We start from the raw sequence: 21,193 nt of genomic DNA on the forward strand, positions 1-21,193 counted from the left end.
GGTTAACAGTCAGAGAAGACAAAACACACCCAAAACACAAGGTTAACTGTCAGAGAAGACAAAACACACCCAAAACACAAGATTAACCAACATAGACCACCATAGGCAGCTACAGCTACAGTATCTGAGCTATCATAACCAGACCCACTTACAGTACCAGTCAAAAGTTTGGACACACCTACTCATTCAAGGGTTTTTCTTAATTTTTTACTATTTTCTACATTGTAGAATAATAGTGAATCATCAAAACTATGAAATAACACATATAGAATCCTGTAGTAACCAAAAAAGTGTTAAACAAATCAAAATGTATTTTATATTTGAGATTCTTTAAAGTAGCCACCCTTTACCTTGATGGCAGCTTTGCCCACTCTTGACATTCTCTCAACCAGCTTCATAAGGTAGTCACCTGGAACGCATTTGAATTAACAGGTATGCATTGTTAAAAGTTAATTTGTGGAATTTCTTTCCTTCTTATTTCATTTGAGCCAATCAGTTGTGTTGTGACAAGGTAGGGGTGTTATACAGAACATCGCCCTATTTAGTAAAATACCAAGTCCATATTATGGCAAGAACAGCTCAAATAAGCGAAATGACAGTCCATCATTACTTTAAGACAGAAAGGTGAATCCAGAAAAGTTGCTTAAAGTGCAGTTGCAAAAACCATCAAGCGCTATGTTGAAACTGGCTCTCATGAGCACCGCCACAGGAAAGGAAGACCCAGAGTTACTTCTGCTGCAGAGGACAAGTTCATTAGAGTTAACTGCGACTCAGATTGCAGGCCAAATAAATGCTTCACAGAGTTCAAGCAACAGACACATCTCAACATCAACTGTTCAGAGGAGACTGTGTGAATCAGGCCTTCATTATCACAACTCAGGATATGACCCAGACGCAGACACAGGAGGTTGATGGTTCAGTTCACAGATAATTTATTATAACATGGGGGGCAGGCAAAGGGCAGGTCGAGGACAGGCAGAGGTTCGTAACCAGGTCAGAGTCCGACAAGTGCAGGACAACAGGCAGGCTCAGGGCAAGCTGGAAACAGGAGACAAAGGGCTGTGAGACAGAGGTTTGATCCTAGAGAAAGTGGGATGTATACGGAGGGTGTGGGGCAATAGAAGACGAACAGCAGAAGGGCTAAGAATCTTGAAGATGGGGAAAATTTACAGGACTCCACCCGGAGGGGCAGATCCCGAGTGGACAGCCGTACCCTCTGCCCAAGACTATAGCGGGGAGCGGGGGTCCGGTGGGGGCTTGCCTGTTGCCGATAACTGGAGGTGGTCTTGAGAAGTGCGGACTGGGCTCTCTTCCAGGTACGGCGACAGTGGCGGACGAACATCTGGGCCGAGGGTATGCTGACCTCTTCCTCTTGCTCAGGAAAGAGTGGTGGCTGATATCCCACGGAACACTCGAAAGGCGGAGACCAGTGGCCGAGCAGGGATGGGTGTTGCGAGCATATTCCACCCATACGAGTTGCTGGCTCCAGGTGGTGGGGTTGGCGGAAACAAGGGAGCAAAGAGCCATCGCCAAGATTGGCTCGCTCTGACTGGCCGTTTGACTGGGGTTGACGACCCAATGAGGGTGCAGAACACCTTCCAGAACCGGGACGAGAACTGAGGACCGCGATCGGAGACCATGTCTACCGGAAGACGTGCTGCACCATGAGCTGGGCCGTCTCCTTGGCTGAGGGTAACTTGGGAAGGGGAATGAAATGGGCGGCCTTGGAAAACCTATCTACCACCGTAAGGATAGTGGTGTTGCCATCTGATGGAGGGAGAGCAGTGACGAAGTCCAGGGATATATGAGACCAGGGGCGGTGAGGAACAGGGAGTAGTTGAAGGAAGGCAGCCGGAGCTTGCCGCGGGGTCAAATTCTGAGCACACACAGTGCAGGTGGCAACAAAGGCGGAGACGTCAGGAACCAGTTGAGTGCAGCCGCAAGACAAGAGATAGGGAGGATGGTCTCGGGGTCCGACGGTGTGGCAGCGGGGCTATAGAGGCGTGACAGCGCATCAGGCTTCACATTCTTGGACCCCGGGCGGTAGGAGATAGTAAAGTTGAACCGAGTGAATAGCAGGGCCCATCGAGCTTGCCTAGAGTTGAGGCGCTTGGCAGTGCAGACATTCCCGGTTCTTGTGATCAGACCACAATATGAATGGATGTTCCACCCCCTCCAACCAGCGCCTCCACTCCTCCAACGCCATCTTCACTGCGAGTAGTTCTCGATTGCCCATGTCGTAGTTCCTCTCAGCGGGGTTAAGACAATGGGAAAGGAATGCGCAGGGATGCAGCTTTTGGTCCTGGGCAGAACGCTGGGACAGGACGGACCCAACTCAGATGTCCGAGGCGTCGACTTCCACCACAAACTGACGGGACGGGTCCAGATGGATTAAGATGGGAGCTGTAGTGAACCGATGCTTGAGGTTCCAAGAATGCCCGGTCAGCTGCTGGAGACCACGGGAATGGAACCTTGGGAGAGGTGAGTGCTGAGAGGGAGGAAGCCAGGGTGCTGTAACCCCGGATGAAGTGGTGGTAGAAATTAGCAAATCCCAGGAAATGTTGAAGCTGCAACTCTGGATGTGGGTTGAGGCCAATTTACCACCGCTCTCACCTTGTCAGAGTCCATCGGAATATTTCCAGCAGCAATGACGTACCCTAGGAAGGAGATGGTGGAGCGATGGAATTCACACTTTTTTTGCTTTAACAAAAAGCTGGTTCTCCAGGAGATGTTGAATGATCTGTCGGACGTGAAGGCCATGTTCTTGAGCTGACCAGGAAAAACGAGGATGTCGTCAAGGTAGACAAACACGAACCGTTTCAACATGTCACAGACCACATCGTTGACCAGGGCCCGGAACACTGCGGGAGTGTTGGTCAGTCCAAATGGCATAACAAGGTACTCGTAGTGCCCGCTAGCCGTGTTAAAAAATGTCTTCTATTTGTCTCCTTCCCATATCCGAACCAGAGGGTAGGCGTTCCAAAGGTCCAACTTTGAGAAGATCGTCACCCCCTGGAGAGTCTCGAAAGCCAAGGAGATGAGTGGTAGAGTGCACATTTTAAAGCGGCCTTTTATTGTCCCATAGGGTGCTGCTGCAGTACATAGCTAAACCAGTTGAATGCTGGGAGATATAGGGGCAGGGCAGAGGCAGACGCAGCGGAAGTAGTTGGCCATGACAAGGCAAGGCCACCATACTGTAGATGGTGGGTCATTAAATAATTTACTGACTGGATACTTCTGCCCGTGAAGAAGTAGAATATGTGTTAGATGGTGTCTTTTCCCATAAGAAACCAAAATATGTTGCTCTGAGCATTTGTCTGAAGTCTAATCAAGTGTGTTTGTGCATTGCGGAAGAGACTGTTGTTGTTTTGCCCGGTTGGAAATAAAAGCGTCAGAGTATAACCTTTGATTGTGTTTCAGGCTTTCTGCATGTGAGATGATGCTGTTTTTATTTGAGTTCAGATTAATTATTGAAGCAGTTAGAGTGCAGTGGGTGGGAGGAAGAGGAGGAAGAGGAGGAGAGGGATATTATGCATTGGTCTGAAACAAAGTACTCATGCTCTTTGTCTGTCTCTGTTTCTGCTTTGCCACGCCTCTGCCTCTCAAAATGAAGACTTACAGTGTAAATCTTACATACTCCCACTTCTGTCAATCATTTTGTAAGCCAGTAGATCTTTGAAGTAGAGTCAAGAGCGCCCATAGGATTATAAGAATGATCAGTGTTAGAGAGCAGTGTGTCCTGTTCTGGGTTAGAGAGCAGTGTGTCCTGTTCTGGGTTACAGGGCTATGTGTCCTGTTCTGGGTTAGAGAGCTGTGTGTCCTGTTCTGGGTTAGAGAGCTGTGTGTCCTGTTCTGGGTTAGAGAGCTGTGTGTCCTGTTCTGGGTTAGAGAGCTGTGTGTCCTGTTCTGGGTTAGAGAGCTGTGTGTCCTGTTTAGAGGTAGACTACAAACCTATATGTGTGTAAGAGTCAAGGATTTGATGTGTGGTCTGGATGAGAGGTGGGCTGCATCACAAATGGCCCCTGATTGATCCCTATAGGCCCTGGTCAAAAGTAGTGCACTATATAGGGAATAGGGTGCCACTTTGGGACATAATAGTGATGCGGGTCTCAGTGAGTGGGGGTTCATCAGTGTGGCATCTGAGGTGCCTGACCTTCAGGTGACATTCTTCCTGAGAATAGCTAACCAGCCAGACAACCTACGTCACTCCTTGAACGTCTATAGTATGTATGTTACTAACCACCACCACTCACTTATCTAAATGGATAAAAGCTTAACATGTTTTTGTCCTGAATGATTTTCCTGCAAATCTACACACAATACCCCAAAATGACAAATCAAAAACAGGTTTTTAGAAGTGTTTGCAAATGTTCTTATTTAAAAAAAAAGATAATGTCACATTTACATAAGTATTCAGACCCTTTACTTTGTTGAAGCACCTTTGAAAGTGATTACAACCTCGAGCCTTCTTGGGTATGACGCTACAAGCTTGGCACACATGTATTTGGGGAGTTTCTTCCATTCTTCCAGGCAGATCTTCTCAAGCTCTGTCAGGTTGGATGGGGAGCTTCGCTGCACAGCTATTTTCAGGTCTCTCCAGAGATGATCGAGCGGGTTCAAGTCCGGGCTCTGGCTAGGCCACTCAAGGACATTCAGAGATTTATCCTGAAGCCACCTCTGCGTTGTCTTGCTTCTGTGCTTAGGGTCGTTGATCTGTTGTAAGGTGAACCTTCACCCCAGTCTGAGGTCCTGAGCCCTCTGGAGCAGGTTTTCATCAAGGATCTCTCTGTACATTGCTCCTTTCATCTTTCCCTCGATCCTGACTAGTCTCCCAGTCCCTGCCGCTGAAAAACATCCCCATAGCATGATGCTGCCACCACCATGCTTTACCGTATGGCGCTGTTTCATCAGACCAGAGAATCTTGTTTCTAATGGTCTGGGAGACTTTAGGTGCCTTTTGGCAAACTCCAAGCGGGCCGTCATGTCCCTTTTACTGAGGAGTGGCTTCTGTCTGGCCACTACCATGAAGGCCTGATTGTTGGAGTGCTGCAGAGATGGTTGTCCTTCTGGAAGGTTCTCCCATCTCCACAGAGGAACTCTGGATTTCTGTCAGAGTGACCATCGGGTTCTTGGTCACCTCCCTGACCAAGGCCCTTCTCTCCCGATTGCTCAGTTTGGCCGGGCAGCCAGCTCTAGGAAAAGTCTTGGTGGTTCCAAACATCTTCCATTTAAGAATGATGGAAGCCACTGTGTTTTTGTGGACCTTCAATGCCGCAGAAATATTCTGGTACCCTTCCCCTGATCTGTGCCTCGACACAATCCTGTCTCTGAGCTCTACGGACAATTCCTTCGACCTCATGGCTTGGTTTTTGCTCTGACACTCACTGTCAACTGTGGGACCTTATATAGAAAGGCGTGTGCCTTTCCAAACCATGTCCATCAATAGAATTTACCAAATTTGTAGAAACATCTCAAGGATGATGAATGGAAACAGGATGCACCTGAGATCAATTTCGAGTCTCATAGCAGAGGGTCTGAATACTTATGTAAATAACGTATTTCTGTTGTTAATTTAACATTTCTAAAAACCTGTTTCGCTTTGTCATTATGGGGTATTGTGTGCAGATTGATGAGGACAGTTCTTTATTTAATCCATTTTAGAATAAGGCTGTAACGTAGCAAAATGTGGAAAAAGTCAAGGGGTCTGAATACTTTCTGATAGCACTGTATAGGCTACTAACACCATTGCCTTTCTTGCACTAACACTCACACTTGTCTTTTCTTAGTAGCACTGACTTTGCTGATAGCTGCTTTATTTGAGGAATAATGTGCTTCCTATGACTGTGATGTGTTTGTCTGTAAGTCACTCTGGATAATAGTGTCTGCTACAGTGGAGGCTCTGAAAGCCATTCAGTTTACCCCTGTTGCCATCGTTTGGAGTGCATTACATGGGTGAGAACATCCTAATGGAAGGGAATGTGTGAGTGGTACAATGAGCTGATCTGAACCATGTGACTAATCCAGTTAACTGGAGATAATCATCACATCAGCTCCCTGTCATACAGTAGCCCCTGGACTGTGGGGCTTTAGACTGCGTGTGTGTGTATGTGAGTAAATGTGTACAGTGTGTGTATACAGTATATACATACAGTATGTTTAAGTGATAAAGCCCTCGAAGCCGGTGTTTGGAGGATATATTGGCACGGGTGTTGTTAATCTCGGGCCGGCAAACCATGCCAATATATCCTCCAAACACCGGTTTCGAGGGCATTATAACTTTTATACAACAGGGTTACCAACATATTCAAATAATGATTTACATGTTTTCATTTAAAACGTTATTTGCATTAATTTATTCAAACAATTTATCCTTCCGCAAGATATAGTCCCGACACAAATCTAGGGTTGCTACCCAAGCCGGCTGGTCGTTCGTTCTATCGGTTCGGTTGCCAGAGACGGCCCAGACGGCCCAGTCGGCCCAGTCGTTTGTTCTTTTTGCTCTAAATCTATGGACGCGACCCAGTCGTTGGTTCTAAATGTTCCGTTGCCATGATGGCTGCAACGTTCTCATCCCTTGCTGTTAGCTAGCCAACTTCGACTAACACAGTCCCTTCAACCAGTGCAGCCAGAATAACAGCAAAGTAGCTGCATTTGCGTTTGTTTAAGCTGGTTTTTTTCGTGATTTTTTGGGGATACATCCATAACAATGAGCTAATGATGCATGATTTCCAGGACACTGTTCAGAGGAGCTAGCCAACTACACAGCTAACACAATAACTTCAAACAGAAGCTGGAATGACAGCAAATGATTCATGATTTCGACTGGTTGAGAAAAGCTGCCAGCGTGTCTGTCTCATCCTGACTCCCCACACGTTCATTATTGGATGTCTGGAGATCAAATTTCAACATTTGAAACAATGTTGCAAATGTCGGAAAGACAGACAGCAAGGTTAATAGAAATCTCCACTGTTGAAAACCAAATGCTAGTCTAAACAAAATGGGATATAACGTCTAAATGATTTTTTTACAGTGGAGATCAAGTTTATAAATTGCCTGGCTTGGTTGATGAGACAGTGGATTGCGCGGTCAGATGGATCACTAAATAGGCATTTCAACATCATAGCCTTAGCTGGTGGTAACTTGTGGAATAACTAATCAGCCTCCAGGATTAGACCCACTCGTTGTATAAGTAAGGGATAATCAACGAGGGGCTATGCGTTCTATGGAAAATAGTGTATGACGTGTAAGGTGTGTTCTGCAACGCGTTAGCAGAGGGGAACAAACCTTCCATTAATTGCTTTATTTTCCAGAGAACACATAGAGCCATGAGTTGGTTATGCCTTTTATACCATGGCTATAACATATTTGCCACTATTTGCCAGTAGAAATGTGACAACATCCACTTTAGTAGCTACTAGCTAGAGATAGCCACAGTAGCTGCCTTGGTAACCAAACAAACAGACGTACTATCTTAGCTAACCAAACCATCATTCTAGCTTGCTATTATGAAAATCAAATTCAACAATGTCAATAATGTTGTCAATTCGACTTTTGCTTTCAAAAGCAAGCTAAAAAATAGAACATATAAGAATGAACTTCATAGCCATTGAATTATACAGTGCAATTATACTGAGCGTTACAGGGAAATAATGCACGCACTAGAATTCCCTTCAAGCCAATCAAAAATGAATATTCAACAATGCCATGATATAAGTATGTAAATACTGTATGTGTGTGTGGATGGGTGTATTGGACCGTCAGTAAAGACACAATCACATCACAACTGTTTGTCAGATCAGAGACTATATAATGTTCATACACACCCACACATACTATCTGGAGAGATGTTGCACATTGCATTCTCATTGCAGCGGCAACAGGCGATGAGAACATCCCACGACCCTGCAGTCCAAATTTGAAGGACCTTCGCTCAGCACGAGATTTAAACCTCGCTCCACTAAACACTGCCCTGTGTGTGTGTGTGTGTGTGTGTATAAATACAAGTGTGTGTGTGTGTCCACTAATCAACCTTTCAATTATGCTAATCAAGAAGCAGTTAGTTCATAATGATCCCCATTAAAAGCAATGCGCTGAGTCAGCTGTGGTCTGAAAGGTTTGATGTGCCTCACTGGCTCTGCTACATGACAGTCCTTTATAATGGATGGCTTACACACGCTCCGTTATGCTGTGTTATGTAAATATATGCACAGTGAGGATGATACCAGGGCATGATGAATACGGCCGTGGTGATATGAAATGGAAGGGTAATTGTAGAGTACAGTGTGTACTAGATAAGAGTGTTTAAAGTTCAATATAAATATAAGTGATGAGTATGAATACGAACTAGAAGGGTTCATTTTAGTTCAATATGAATATATACTGAAACGGTTATGAGACTTTAGTATGAATAGAAGGGTGATTAGTTCTATATGAATATGTACCAGAAGGGTCATATGCACAAATACCCACTGTACTGCGATGATGACATTAGGCCAGTCTGAATATGTACTATCAGGGTGTTTTTGGTTGCTCCTGTTTACGTATTTGGCTTGGAGTCCACTTTGAAAGTTCACACAGTGGTCACAGACTGGTACATTTGAATCGCTGAGGATCAAATGCGGCTGTGGGGCAACATGGCATGTTGTCTTGAAAGTTAGTTTAAAACTCCTTTTGGGGATGTTTTTTGTGTGTGTACGCCTTTTCTGCCAGTTACACAACTGTATCCCTCTCCCTCTGTGTGTGTATGTGTTTGTGCCTATGTGTGTGTGTGTGTGTGTGTGTGTGTGTGTGTGTGTGCGCAGCTGCCTTGGGCGCGGAGATAGAGGAGCGACTGGTGACCTACCTGCTGTCTCCAGAGCGCTACAACAAACTGATCAGACCTGCTGTCAACAAGAGCCAACAGGTCACCATCCATATACAGGTGTCCCTGGCCCAGCTCATTAGTGTGGTGAGTACACACACACACACACACACACACACACACACACACACACACACACACACACACACACACACACACACACACACACACACACACACACACACACACACACACACACACACACACACACACACGCACCATGCACGCACACATTCTCTCTCATGCTTCTCTCTGTCTGTCTGTCTGTCTGTCTGTCTGTCTGTCTGTCTGTCTGTCTGTTGCAGAATGAGAGAGAACAGATCATGACCACCAACTGCTGGCTGACTCAGGTGTGGAATGACTACAGGTTGATGTGGGACCCAGAGGAGTATGAGGGCATTAAGAAGGTCCGCCTCCCGTCTCAACACATCTGGCTGCCTGACATCGTCCTCTACAACAAGTGAGTGAGCTGTGTGTGTTTGTGTGTATGTGTTACGTGTAATTATAAACTGGGTGGTTCAAGCCCTGAATGCTGATTGGCTGAAAGCCGTGGTATGTATTTGTGTGTATACCACAGGTATGACAAAACATGTATTTTACTCTTCTAATTACGTTGGTAACCAGTTTTTAATAGCAATAACGCACCTCTGGGGTTTGTGGTATGTGGAAATACACGATGGCTAAGGGCTGTATCCAGGTGCTCTGTGTTGCGTCGTGCATAAGAACAGCCCTTAGCCGTGGTATATCGGCCACACACCACACACCCTCGAGCCTTATTGCCGAAATATAATCTATATTTATATATCAGACGCTATGTGTTATAAATGTATGCAGTAAAAAGTACATAATTTTCTTTAAGAATGTAGTGAAGTAAAAGTAAAATTAGCTGGCCCATCTAGCGGAAATTGCTAAGTCAAATTCTGGGTATGTGTCAATGTACTTGGCAACTAATAGTAATTCTGGTTCTAATCTGAGCCTCAGCTAACCCAAGGTCTTCACGACAGGAGGGAGGGCTAAAGTCAAGTTGTGATTACTGTAATAATTTGGAGGGAGGGGAACAGGAGACAGAGGTGAGGGCTTAGAGAGAGAGGATAGATGAGCACTATTAAATCTGCAGAGAGGAGATTTGGATTATGGAACTCCTGTGTGATGTGTGTAATCATAGGCCAGGTCAGGTGGCTGTGTGATGTGTGTAATCAGAGGCCAGGTCAGGTGGCTGTGTGTGTGTGTGGTCAGAGGCCAGGTCAGGTGGCTGTGTGATGTGTGTAATCAGAGGCCAGGTCAGGTGGCTGTGTGATGTGTGTAATCAGAGGCCAGGTCAGGTGGCTGTGTGTGTAATCAGAGGCCAGGTCAGGTGGCTGTGTGTGTGTGTAATCAGAGGCCAGGTCACGTGGTTGTGTGATGTGTGTAATCAGAGGCCAGGTCAGGTGGCTGTGTGTGTATGACAGAAAGGCTCTCGCCCTCACCTGTTTCACACTCCTGGTACTCAACACCACCACCATGGGAGTTCTGCCCTGATCTAGTCGTTCTGGACTTTAGCTTTTATAGTGGAAATAAGGCAAATGATTTTAGTTGTGAAGAATCATGTGAAATATGGAAGTGCAATAGAATTTCTATTTGATTATATTGTGTTGACTTGTCAAAGTGTGACATGGTGAGGTTGGAACCAGGTGCAGAGAAGAGACCAGATGAGGAATCAGTGGTTAAGGATTAACATAAATACTTTACTGAGAAACAGTAGCTGCAGAATCACAGTACACTGGGAAAACCAACAAACACAACGTCTCAAAAACTCACTCAGGAAATAACCGCACACGGTAAACAATTCAATCTTCTGCAAAGGACCACAGAAACCACACCTCTTTTAACAGGGACACAATAAAGAAATAATAAGACACACCTGAGTTCAATAAAAGTCTCTAGGGCGTTCTCTGCTGCCCCCTGGTGCCAGGAGGAACCATGACACAAAGTGAAAATAAATTATTTCATTTTTCATGCCTGAATGTGTTTAGTTGACAAATGTTTGATTGACTATGTATAGATGTATAGAGGTAGTTGTTTGGGTATAGAGCTATAGTTGTTTGGGTATGGAGGTAGTTGTTTGGGTATAGAGGTAGTTGTTTGGGTATAGAGCTATAGTTGTTTGTGTATAGAGCTATAGTTGTTTGGTATGGAGGTAGTTGTTTGGGTATAGAGCTATAGTTGTTTGGGTATAGAGCTATAGTTGTTTGGGTATAGAGCTATAGTTGTTTGGGTATAGAGCTATAGTTGTTTGGGTATAGAGGTAGTTGTTTGGGTATGGAGGTAGTTGTTTGTGTATAGAGCTATAGTTGTTTGGGTATAGAGCTATAGTTGTTTGTGTATAGAGCTATAGTTGTTTGGGTATAGAGCTATAGTTGTTTGGGTATAGAGCTATAGTTGTTTGGGTATAGAGCTATAGTTGTTTGGGTATAGAGCTATAGTTGTTTGTGTATAGAGCTATAGCTGTTTGGGTATGGAGGTAGTTGTTTGGGTATAAGGGTAGTTGTTTGGGTATAGAGCTATAGTTGTTTGAGTATAGAGCTATAGTTGTTTGGGTATAGAGCTATAGTTGTTTGGGTATAGAGGTAGTTGTTTGGGTATAGAGCTATAGTTGTTTGGGTATAGAGCTATAGTTGTTTGGGTATAGAGGTAGTTGTTTGGGTATAGAGCTATAGTTGTTTGGGTATAGAGCTATAGTTGTTTGGTATGGAGGTAGTTGTTTGGGTATAGAGCTATAGTTGTTTGGGTATAGACATAGTTGTTTGGGTATAGAGCTATAGCTGTTTGTGTATAGAGCTATAGTTGTTTGGGTATAGAGCTATAGTTGTTTGGGTATAGAGCTATAGTTGTTAGTGTATAGAGCTATAGTTGTTTGGGTATAGAGCTATAGTTGTTTGGGTATGGATGTAGTTGTTTGTGTATAGAGCTATAGTTGTTTGGGTATAGAGCTATAGTTGTTTGGGTATAGAGCTATAGTTGTTTGGGTATAGAGCTATAGTTGTTTGGGTAGGGAGGTAGTTGTTTGGGTATAGAGCTATAGTTGTTTGTGTACAGAGCTATAGTTGTTTGGGTATAGAGCTATAGTTGTTTGGGTATAGAGCTATAGTTGTTTGGGTATGTAGGTAGTTGTTTGGGTATAGAGCTATAGTTGTTTTGGTATGGAGGTAGTTGTTTGGGTATAGAGCTATAGTTGTTTGGGTATAGAGCTATAGTTGTTTGGGTATAGAGCTATAGTTGTTTGGGTATAGAGCTATAGTTGTTTGGGTATAGAGGTAGTTGTTTGTGTATAAAGCTATGGTTGTTTGGGTATAGAGCTATAGTTGTTTGGGTATGGAGCTATAGTTGTTTGGGTATAGAGATAGTTGTTTGGGTATAGAGCTATAGTTGTTTGGGTATAGAGCTATAGTTGTTTGGGTATAGAGCTATAGTTGTTTGGGTATAGAGCTATAGTTGTTTGGGTATAGAGCTATAGTTGTTTGGGTATAGAGGTAGTTGTTTGGGTATAGAGCTATAGTTGTTTGGGTATAGAGTTATAGTTGTTTGGGTATAGAGCTATAGTTGTTTGGGTATAGAGCTATAGTTGTTTGGGTATAGAGCTATAGTTGTTTGGGTATAGAGGTAGTTGTTTGGGTATAGAGCTATAGTTGTTTGGGTATAGAGTTATAGTTGTTTGGGTATAGAGCTATAGTTGTTTGTGTATAGAGCTATAGCTGTTTGGGTATGGAGGTAGTTGTTTGGGTATAGGGCTATAGTTGTTTGAGTATAGAGCTATAGTTGTTTGGGTATAGAGCTATAGTTGTTTGGGTATAGAGGTAGTTGTTTGGGTATAGAGCTATAGTTATTTTTGTATAGAGCTTTAGTTGTTTGGATATAGAGGTAGTTATTCGGGTATAGAGCTATATTTGTTTTGGTATAGAGCTTTCGTTGTTTGGGTATAGAGGTAGTTGTTTGGGTATAGAGCTATAGTTGTTTGGGTATAGAGCTATAGTTGTTTGGGTATAGAGGTAGTTGTTTGGGTATAGAGCTATAGTTGTTTGGGTATAGAGCTATAGTTGTTTGGGTATAGAGGTAGTTGTTTGTGTATAAAGCTATGGTTGTTTGGGTATAGAGCTATAGTTTTTTGGGTATGGAGCTATAGTTGTTTGGGTATAGAGCTGTAGTTGTTTGGGTATAGAGCTATAGTTGTTTGGGTATAGAGTTATAGTTGTTTGGGTATAGAGCTATAGTTGTTTGGGTATAGAGCTATAGTTGTTTGGGTATAGAGCTATAGTTGTTTGGGTATAGAGGTAGTTGTTTGGGTATAGAGTTATAGTTGTTTGGGTATAGAGCTATAGTTGTTTGTGTATAGAGCTATAGCTGTTTGGGTATAGAGGTAGTTGTTTGGGTATAGGGGTAGTTGTTTGGGTATAGAGCTATAGTTGTTTGAGTATAGAGCTATAGTTGTTTGGGTATAGAGCTATAGTTGTTTGGGTATAGAGGTAGTTGTTTGGGTATAGAGCTATAGTTGTTTGGGTATAGAGCTATAGTTGTTTGGGTATAGAGGTAGTTGTTTGGGTATAGAGCTATAGTTGTTTGGGTATAGAGCTATAGTTGTTTGGGTATAGAGGTAGTTGTTTGTGTATAAAGCTATGGTTGTTTGGGTATAGAGCTATAGTTGTTTGGGTATGGAGCTATAGTTGTTTGGGTATAGAGGTAGTTGTTTGGGTATAGAGCTATAGTTGTTTGGGTATAGAGCTATAGTTGTTTGGGTATAGAGCTATAGTTGTTTGGGTATAGAGCTATAGTTGTTTGGGTATAGAGGTAGTTGTTTGGGTATAGAGCTATAGTTGTTTGGGTATAGAGTTATAGTTGTTTGGGTATAGAGCTATAGTTGTTTGGGTATAGAGCTATAGTTGTTTGGGTATAGAGCTATAGTTGTTTGGGTATAGAGGTAGTTGTTTGGGTATAGAGCTATAGTTGTTTGTGTATAGAGCTATAGCTGTTTGGGTATGGAGGTAGTTGTTTGGGTATAGGGCTATAGTTGTTTGAGTATAGAGCTATAGTTGTTTGGGTATAGAGCTATAGTTGTTTGGGTATAGAGGTAGTTGTTTGGGTATAGAGCTATAGTTGTTTGGGTATAGAGCTATAGTTGTTTGGGTATAGAGGTAGTTGTTTGGGTATAGAGCTATAGTTGTTTGGGTATAGAGCTATAGTTGTTTGGGTATAGAGGTAGTTGTTTGGGTACAGAGCTATAGTTGTTTGGGTATAGAGCTATAGTTGTTTGGGTATAGAGGTAGTTGTTTGGGTATAGAGCTATAGTTGTTTGGGTATAGAGCTATAGTTGTTTGGGTATAGAGGTAGTTGTTTGTGTATAAAGCTATGGTTGTTTGGGTATAGAGCTATAGTTTTTTGGGTATGGAGCTATAGTTGTTTGGGTATAGAGGTAGTTGTTTGGGTATAGAGCTATAGTTGTTTGGGTATAGAGTTATAGTTGTTTGGGTATAGAGTTATAGTTGTTTGGGTATAGAGCTATAGTTGTTTGGGTATAGAGCTATAGTTGTTTGGGTATAGAGGTAGTTGTTTGGGTATAGAGCTATAGTTGTTTGGGTATAGAGTTATAGTTGTTTGGGTATAGAGCTATAGTTGTTTGTGTATACAGCTATAGCTGTTTGGGTATGGAGGTAGTTGTTTGGGTATAGGGGTAGTTGTTTGGGTATAGAGCTATAGTTGTTTGAGTATAGAGCTATAGTTGTTTGGGTATAGAGCTATAGTTGTTTGGGTATAGAGGTAGTTGTTTGGGTATAGAGCTATAGTTGTTTGGGTATAGAGCTATAGTTGTTTGGGTATAGAGGTAGTTGTTTGGGTATAGAGCTATAGTTGTTTGGGTATAGAGCTATAGTTGTTTGGGTATAGAGGTAGTTGTTTGTGTATAAAGCTATGGTTGTTTGGGTATAGAGCTATAGTTGTTTGGGTATGGAGCTATAGTTGTTTGGGTATAGAGGTAGTTGTTTGGGTATAGAGCTATAGTTGTTTGGGTATAAAGCTATAGTTGTTTGGGTATAGAGCTATAGTTGTTTGGGTATAGAGCTATAGTTGTTTGGGTATAGAGGTAGTTGTTTGGGTATAGAGCTATAGTTGTTTCGGTATAGAGTTATAGTTGTTTGGGTATAGAGCTATAGTTGTTTGGGTATAGAGCTATAGTTGTTTGGGTATAGAGCTATAGTTGTTTGGGTATAGAGGTAGTTGTTTGTGTATAGAGCTATAGTTGTTTGGGTATAGAGTTATAGTTGTTTGGGTATAGAGCTATAGTTGTTTGGGTATAGAGGTAGTTGTTTGGGTATAGAGCTATAGTTGTTTGGGTATAGAGGTAGTTGTTTGGGTATAGAGCTATAGTTGTTTGGGTATAGAGCTATAGTTGTTTGGGTTTAGAGCTATAGTTGTTTGGGTATAGAGCTATAGTTGTTTGGGTATAGAGCTATAGTTGTTTGGGTATAGAGGTAGTTGTTTGGGTATAGAGCTATAGTTGTTTGGGTATAGAGTTATAGTTGTTTGGGTATAGAGGTAGTTGTTTGTGTATAGAGCTATAGTTGTTTGGGTATAGAGCTATAGTTGTTTGGGTATAGAGGTAGTTGTTTGGGTATAGAGCTATAGTTGTTTGGGTATAGAGCTATAGTTGTTTGGGTATAGAGCTATAGTTGTTTGGGTATAAAGCTGTAAAGAGACTTTTAACCAGCTGCATATTTAGAACAGGAGTAGATTCATTGCGTAGAGCAGCGTGTCTGTGTGTGTTTGTGCTTAGGAGCAGAGCAGTGTGATGGCTGGATTCCTCCTGACCTGCTCTATAATTAATAACACGTTTATGTATAATGTATAACACCTGCGGCCTGGTGAGAATCTAAAATCGAAATCTCAGCAGATTCAGCCATGTCCTGTGACAGGGGTGTCTGATGTAGTTTCCCCCGTCCCTGTCCCTTGTCCCCAAGCACAACAACCCAAATGCCCAGTCAACAACACCACCTACCATATCTTCCTCTGTCTTCTCTTCACCTAATGCTAACAGCCACCTCTCACCAATTTCTCTCCCCTGTGTGTTTATTTGTATGTATTTATCTTCTTCTTCTTCTATGCATTTCTCTTCTTCTTTTATGCATTTATCTTCTTTTATGCATTTATCTTCTTCATTGTATTGATCTTCTGTGTTTATCTTCTATGTATTTATCTTCTCCTATGTATTTATCATATTCTACGTATTTATCTTCTTCTATGTATTTATCTTCTTCTTCTATGTATTTATCTTCTTCTTCTATGTATTTATCTTCTTCTATGAATTTATCTGTGTGGTATCTCTGACTCCTCCCCTCTATCTCTCTCTCCACCCATGGTGTCCTGTCTCTCAATGCCAATAGGAACTATGAGGTCTCCTTCTAATATGTATCTATCTGTGTATGTGTGCTGGTTCTGACTCCGTTCTGTCTTCTCTTCACCTCAGTGCGGATGGGAACTATGAGGTGTCATTCTACTCCAACACGGTGGTCTCCAACAATGGAGAGGTGAACTGGCTGCCCCCCGCCATCTACAAGTCGGCCTGCAAGATCGAGGTCCGCGACTTTCCCTTCGACCAGCAGAACTGCACACTCAAGTTCCGATCCTGGACCTACGACCACACTGAAATCGACCTGATCCTGCTCAGCGATTTCGCCAGCCGTGACGACTTCAAGCCCAGCGGTGAGTGGGACATCGTGTCTCTGCCGGGACGCAAGAACGAAGACCCCTCTGACATCACCTACCTGGACATCACCTATGACTTCATCATCAAGCGCAAGCCACTGTTCTACACCATCAACCTCATCATCCCCTGTGTCCTCATCACCTCTCTGGCCATCCTGGTGTTCTACCTGCCCTCTGACTGTGGAGAGAAGATGACTCTCTGTATATCAGTCCTCCTGGCCCTCACTGTGTTCCTGCTGCTGATCTCCAAGATCGTCCCACCTACGTCTCTAGCTGTCCCTCTCATAGGGAAGTATCTGATGTTTGCCATGGTGCTGGTCACCTTCTCCATCGTCACCAGTGTCTGTGTGCTCAACGTGCACCACCGCACGCCCTCCACACACACCATGCCCCCCTGGGTCAAACGTCTCTTCCTGCACCGCCTCCCCTCCTTCCTGTTCATGCGTCGGCCGAGCAGCTCCAACATCCGGGAGAGGTTCCGCCAGAAGCACCAGCGGCGCTCCTACTCCGACCTGAAGCTGAGAGACGGGGCGGTGGCCCCAGCCGCGGGGGGTATGGGGGTGGCAGGGGGGTCTGGGATAGGCAGGGCCGACACCTTCTATGTGAACGAGGAGTCGGCCAAGCGGTACGGCTGGAAGATCAGCGACCTGTCGGAGAACACAGAGTTCAGGAAGAGGATGACGGTGAAGTGTCACGCAGACGTTGAGGAGGCTGTGGACGGGGTGCGCTACGTCGCCGAGAAGATGAAGAGTGAGGACAACGATGAGGGGGTGAGTGTGTGTGTTTGTGTGTGGTGGAAGGATAGCCTTGAGATGATATGAGCAGAAACCGCATACACAACAGATACAAACTGTAAGAAACTGAAAATGTGATGTATGTCTTTTCACTCAGAGCCCTTTCAATAGTTTGGAGCCGACAGTATTGTGCTTCTATTGTCAAAATATTATTAATCGTGTATCGCTCTTTTTGTATCCTGCCACAGGTCATCGAGGACTGGAAGTATGTTGCCATGGTGATTGACCGGCTCTTCCTGTGGATATTTGTGTTTGTGTGCATTACTGGGACTTTGGGGCTGTTCATGCAGCCCCTCTTCCAGAGCTACAACACACCCACGGCAGACGACCTGGAGCAGAACTGACCCATGACCTTTGACCCAAAACCTGACCCTGACGCCTCCCAACACCCCCATGAGGAACAACCTCCGCGAGTAAAACAGCTACTTACCAACACCTTGAAACAGAACTGTGTTATTTTGACACACTCACGTACTGTACGCACACAGCACACCGGCCGCCACCACACCAACCAATACCCCTCAACCTCCCCTCTTAACATCTTCTATGGAACAGAGCAGCCCCACCAACCCCACAAAAAGGGTCTGTTGTTTTTCATTTTATTTCTGCATTTAGTTTGAAAAGGGGAACCAATCTTTTCTGCCCAGTTCCAGAATAATTTGCTGAGCCCAAAGATCCACACACACACACCCACACACACCCACACACGACGAGCCCGACCCTGGCCAGAAGACGACGACAGAGCCGCCAGTCTCTGCTACAGAGAAGGACAGCTCCTCCGTGTGTCCTCGTACCAGTGAAGGACAGACAGACACACGGACATAACTCTTGCCTTGAGACGGAGAGGGAGCGACGCATTTCTTTAGAAAGGAATGGCAGCAGGCTTGTTATTTTGCTGTGAAACGGGAAGCCTCGACTGTCTGCCCTCACGCTACAGTGTGTTGACTGAGTACTACTGTACAGTATTTGGGACTGCTTCTGGCCCCAGGTGGTCAGTCACCTGATGGTCTTTCAATGCATTAACATTAGCTTTTTAGCCTACCGGGTTATGTGTGTAAATTTTACGTTCAAAATGGTTGTTCTTATGTGTTCAAAGAGGGTGGGGACCAACGAGAAGCTAGCTGTTAAGTAAATACAAAATGACCATCTAACTGTTGTCACTCGCCTTTGCTTCTCTTAAAGGTACAGTACGCCGGCGTAAGAAGTGTTCATTCTCACAACGGTTTCCAGGTAACCAGCAGCTGTACAGAATTTTATACACACAAACCCCATAAGCAAACCGGTCAAACTGAACAGCGTTTGGCTCTGCACTAGCAATCTTCCAGGCGGTATAAACATTGCTTAGTATTTTTTTCAGAAATATTTAAACCAAGTCTATGTTCAACTTATTTATTGTCACTGTCATATATGCACTCTGTCACTGCTATAAATGCTAGCCAAGGGAAGGCATACTGTACACATTTCAAGTTAAGAGTTTTGTTCTAATCTCATGTATTTATTTTTATCAGTGTAAAGAAGGGGACATGTGTTTTTCTTCCGCTGGCCAGTTATGTGACCTGTTTTGGTTTTGTCTTCCTGGACTGATGTATTCTGGGTAGCGCTCAGAATTACAGGAAGAAACAATGCTTATGTCATGTCAAAGAAGTCAATAAAAGGAAACAACAATGGGATGAGGTTCTGGGATGTGGTCCTGTGTGGCTGAGGAGAGTGGGTTTGATTCCCACCAATACAAAAACATATGCATGCATGATTACGAGTTTGGCTAAAAGCGTCTTCTAAATGGAGGATATTATTCTGTTTTACATAATACATACTCCTGTTGATACTTTTCTCACCAGGGTTTTTTACACAACTTTGTGAATGAAGATATAGGGTTAGCGTGTTAACATGCATCGGACCCTGCATTGTACCCTCATTATAAGAGCTGACTGATCATACGACAAACCGTATCCTCGAGCTCTTTCTTTTTCCCGAAATGAACCTCACAGATTGTTCAGTACGCTTTGTTTCCGGATAATGATGACTCACAGAATGAAGCAGATTCTCCTAGCGGTTGGAGTCTTAGTTACCGTCGGACGGAAGGCAAGGCGTTTCTGGAATGCGTAGCTGTGGGCGGTTTGTGTCTCATCTGAATTGTCTGTCGCTCAGGCTAAATGTTAGTCCGCTGATGAAGAGTTCATTAGAAAGTGCTCTGAAGTCAGAACCCTTCATGTTCGGTTAAGATGGCAGAGATGAGACGCTCTGCCTAGCTCATGCTGACACACACACACTTACGTACACGTGCGTGCCCACAAAACGAAACTGCACACACACTTGTCTGGAAGTTGCAACATGAGGAGAGGCAGCTGGTATAACATCAGCCTTTATCAATTTGCATCTGTCTATGTTTATCTGTTCTGGAGAGGAAGTCTTAAATCATAACTTATTCAGTGTTTAACATTATAGAGGACATTTGTATGTGGGCCTGTACATGTCTCTGTATGAAGTTTGTCTGGTACCATCAACATAAGACTTTAGGGTTGGGTTATGTGGATAAACAGACTGTTTGAGATCCCCCACTCCTCCCCATATGCATATTGGTATGCTCCATAAATTAAATATAGTGACTTCTACATCAATTTCCATTAACAGGGTGGGTTTGGGGGGGGGCATTTGGGGGAGGGGGGGAGCAACGGCTACGAGAGGCAGCCTATTGATTACATATTTTTATATATCGTTCTCAAAATATTTTTATCAGTTATTTTGTGCATTAGCTTACAGTAAGTCTGCCATTTTAAACCTGAACCTATTCAAAACTATATATACAGTATATCAGAATTTGATTAATCAATTCAGTTCCTCGTTATCTAGTTATTTAGTGCTAGCAAAAGGATGGGTTACACACACACACACACACACACACACACACACACACACGCATGCACGCAGACACACGCACACACACACACTTTATGGCCTCGAGCCTAGAGATGAGCAGACAGTGTGACGGCTGAGATGAGAGGAGTCATATAGAGTCAGATATGAATGATGAATCTCAGTCATAAAGACTAGACGCCCTTGGCCCACTGCATCTCCAACTAACCTGACTCACTGAACTTCACAGGCCATTTCACTCTGCTCAGAGATCAATAGCCCACATCTCTAGTTTCATAAACACACATGCACACACTTTATCAGGCACACTCTTATTCTATGGTACAGTATTTATTTGGTTCTGTCCGTTCTATTTGTGCAGACAGAGTTCTCTTATTTTGTAGCCAAAGTGCCCTGTCTTGAACTCTGTAAAGAGTAAGTCAGAGCCACCATGATGAGCCCCCATAACCCCAGTTGCACTCCGCATCCTCTGCTAGACATGGTTGGAGAATTTATATCCGCCATTCTGTCTCTCCAGTCGATATTTATGAAGTACATTACTGCATGTGTAACTGCTGAGTGGCTGGGACCATAGCGCATCACTCTACCTCTGCCTTCTTGCCTCCTCCCATCACAGTCAGACCTGGGGAGAGAGGGAGAGAGTGATGGACCCATGGCCTCAGACCCAAAGACCTTTTTATTGCTGGTAAGGCTTGTTCTATTAAATCATACAGCGCTCATAAAATATATATAGGGTGCTCTTTGATTTTGTGTGAGATTGAACATCTACTACTGCCAACTAGTGGTCACATCAGTCATGACATGATCAAGGAGGTGAGACTGGAGGACACTAAGAGGACACACAACACACCATGACAGAAGGAGGGGGAGAGAAGGGAAGAGCCATGAAGGGACAGGTAAACACAGGCTGGAGGAGATGTGGTCCTGTGTGGCTCAG

At 43.8% G+C, this 21,193-nt stretch overlaps 1 protein-coding gene across 1 annotated transcript in view; it reads left to right on the plus strand.

Moving 5' to 3' along the window:
• The window catches only part of LOC106604679 (neuronal acetylcholine receptor subunit beta-2), a 31,717-nt gene extending 12,665 nt beyond the window's left edge, over window positions 1-19,052 (plus strand). Inside the window, exons 2-5 of the mRNA XM_014199578.2 lie at window positions 8,802-8,947; window positions 9,166-9,320; window positions 16,350-17,358; window positions 17,571-19,052. Of these exons, the coding sequence (XP_014055053.1) occupies window positions 8,802-8,947; window positions 9,166-9,320; window positions 16,350-17,358; window positions 17,571-17,726 (1,466 nt within the window). The 3' untranslated portion in view covers window positions 17,727-19,052. The remainder of the gene's footprint in view (window positions 1-8,801; window positions 8,948-9,165; window positions 9,321-16,349; window positions 17,359-17,570) is intronic.
• The last annotated feature ends 2,141 nt before the right edge of the window (window positions 19,053-21,193 follow it).

The sequence above is a fragment of the Salmo salar genome, chromosome ssa05 (assembly GCF_905237065.1).
Source record: "Salmo salar chromosome ssa05, Ssal_v3.1, whole genome shotgun sequence".
NCBI classification, from domain to species: Eukaryota; Metazoa; Chordata; class Actinopteri; order Salmoniformes; family Salmonidae; genus Salmo; species Salmo salar.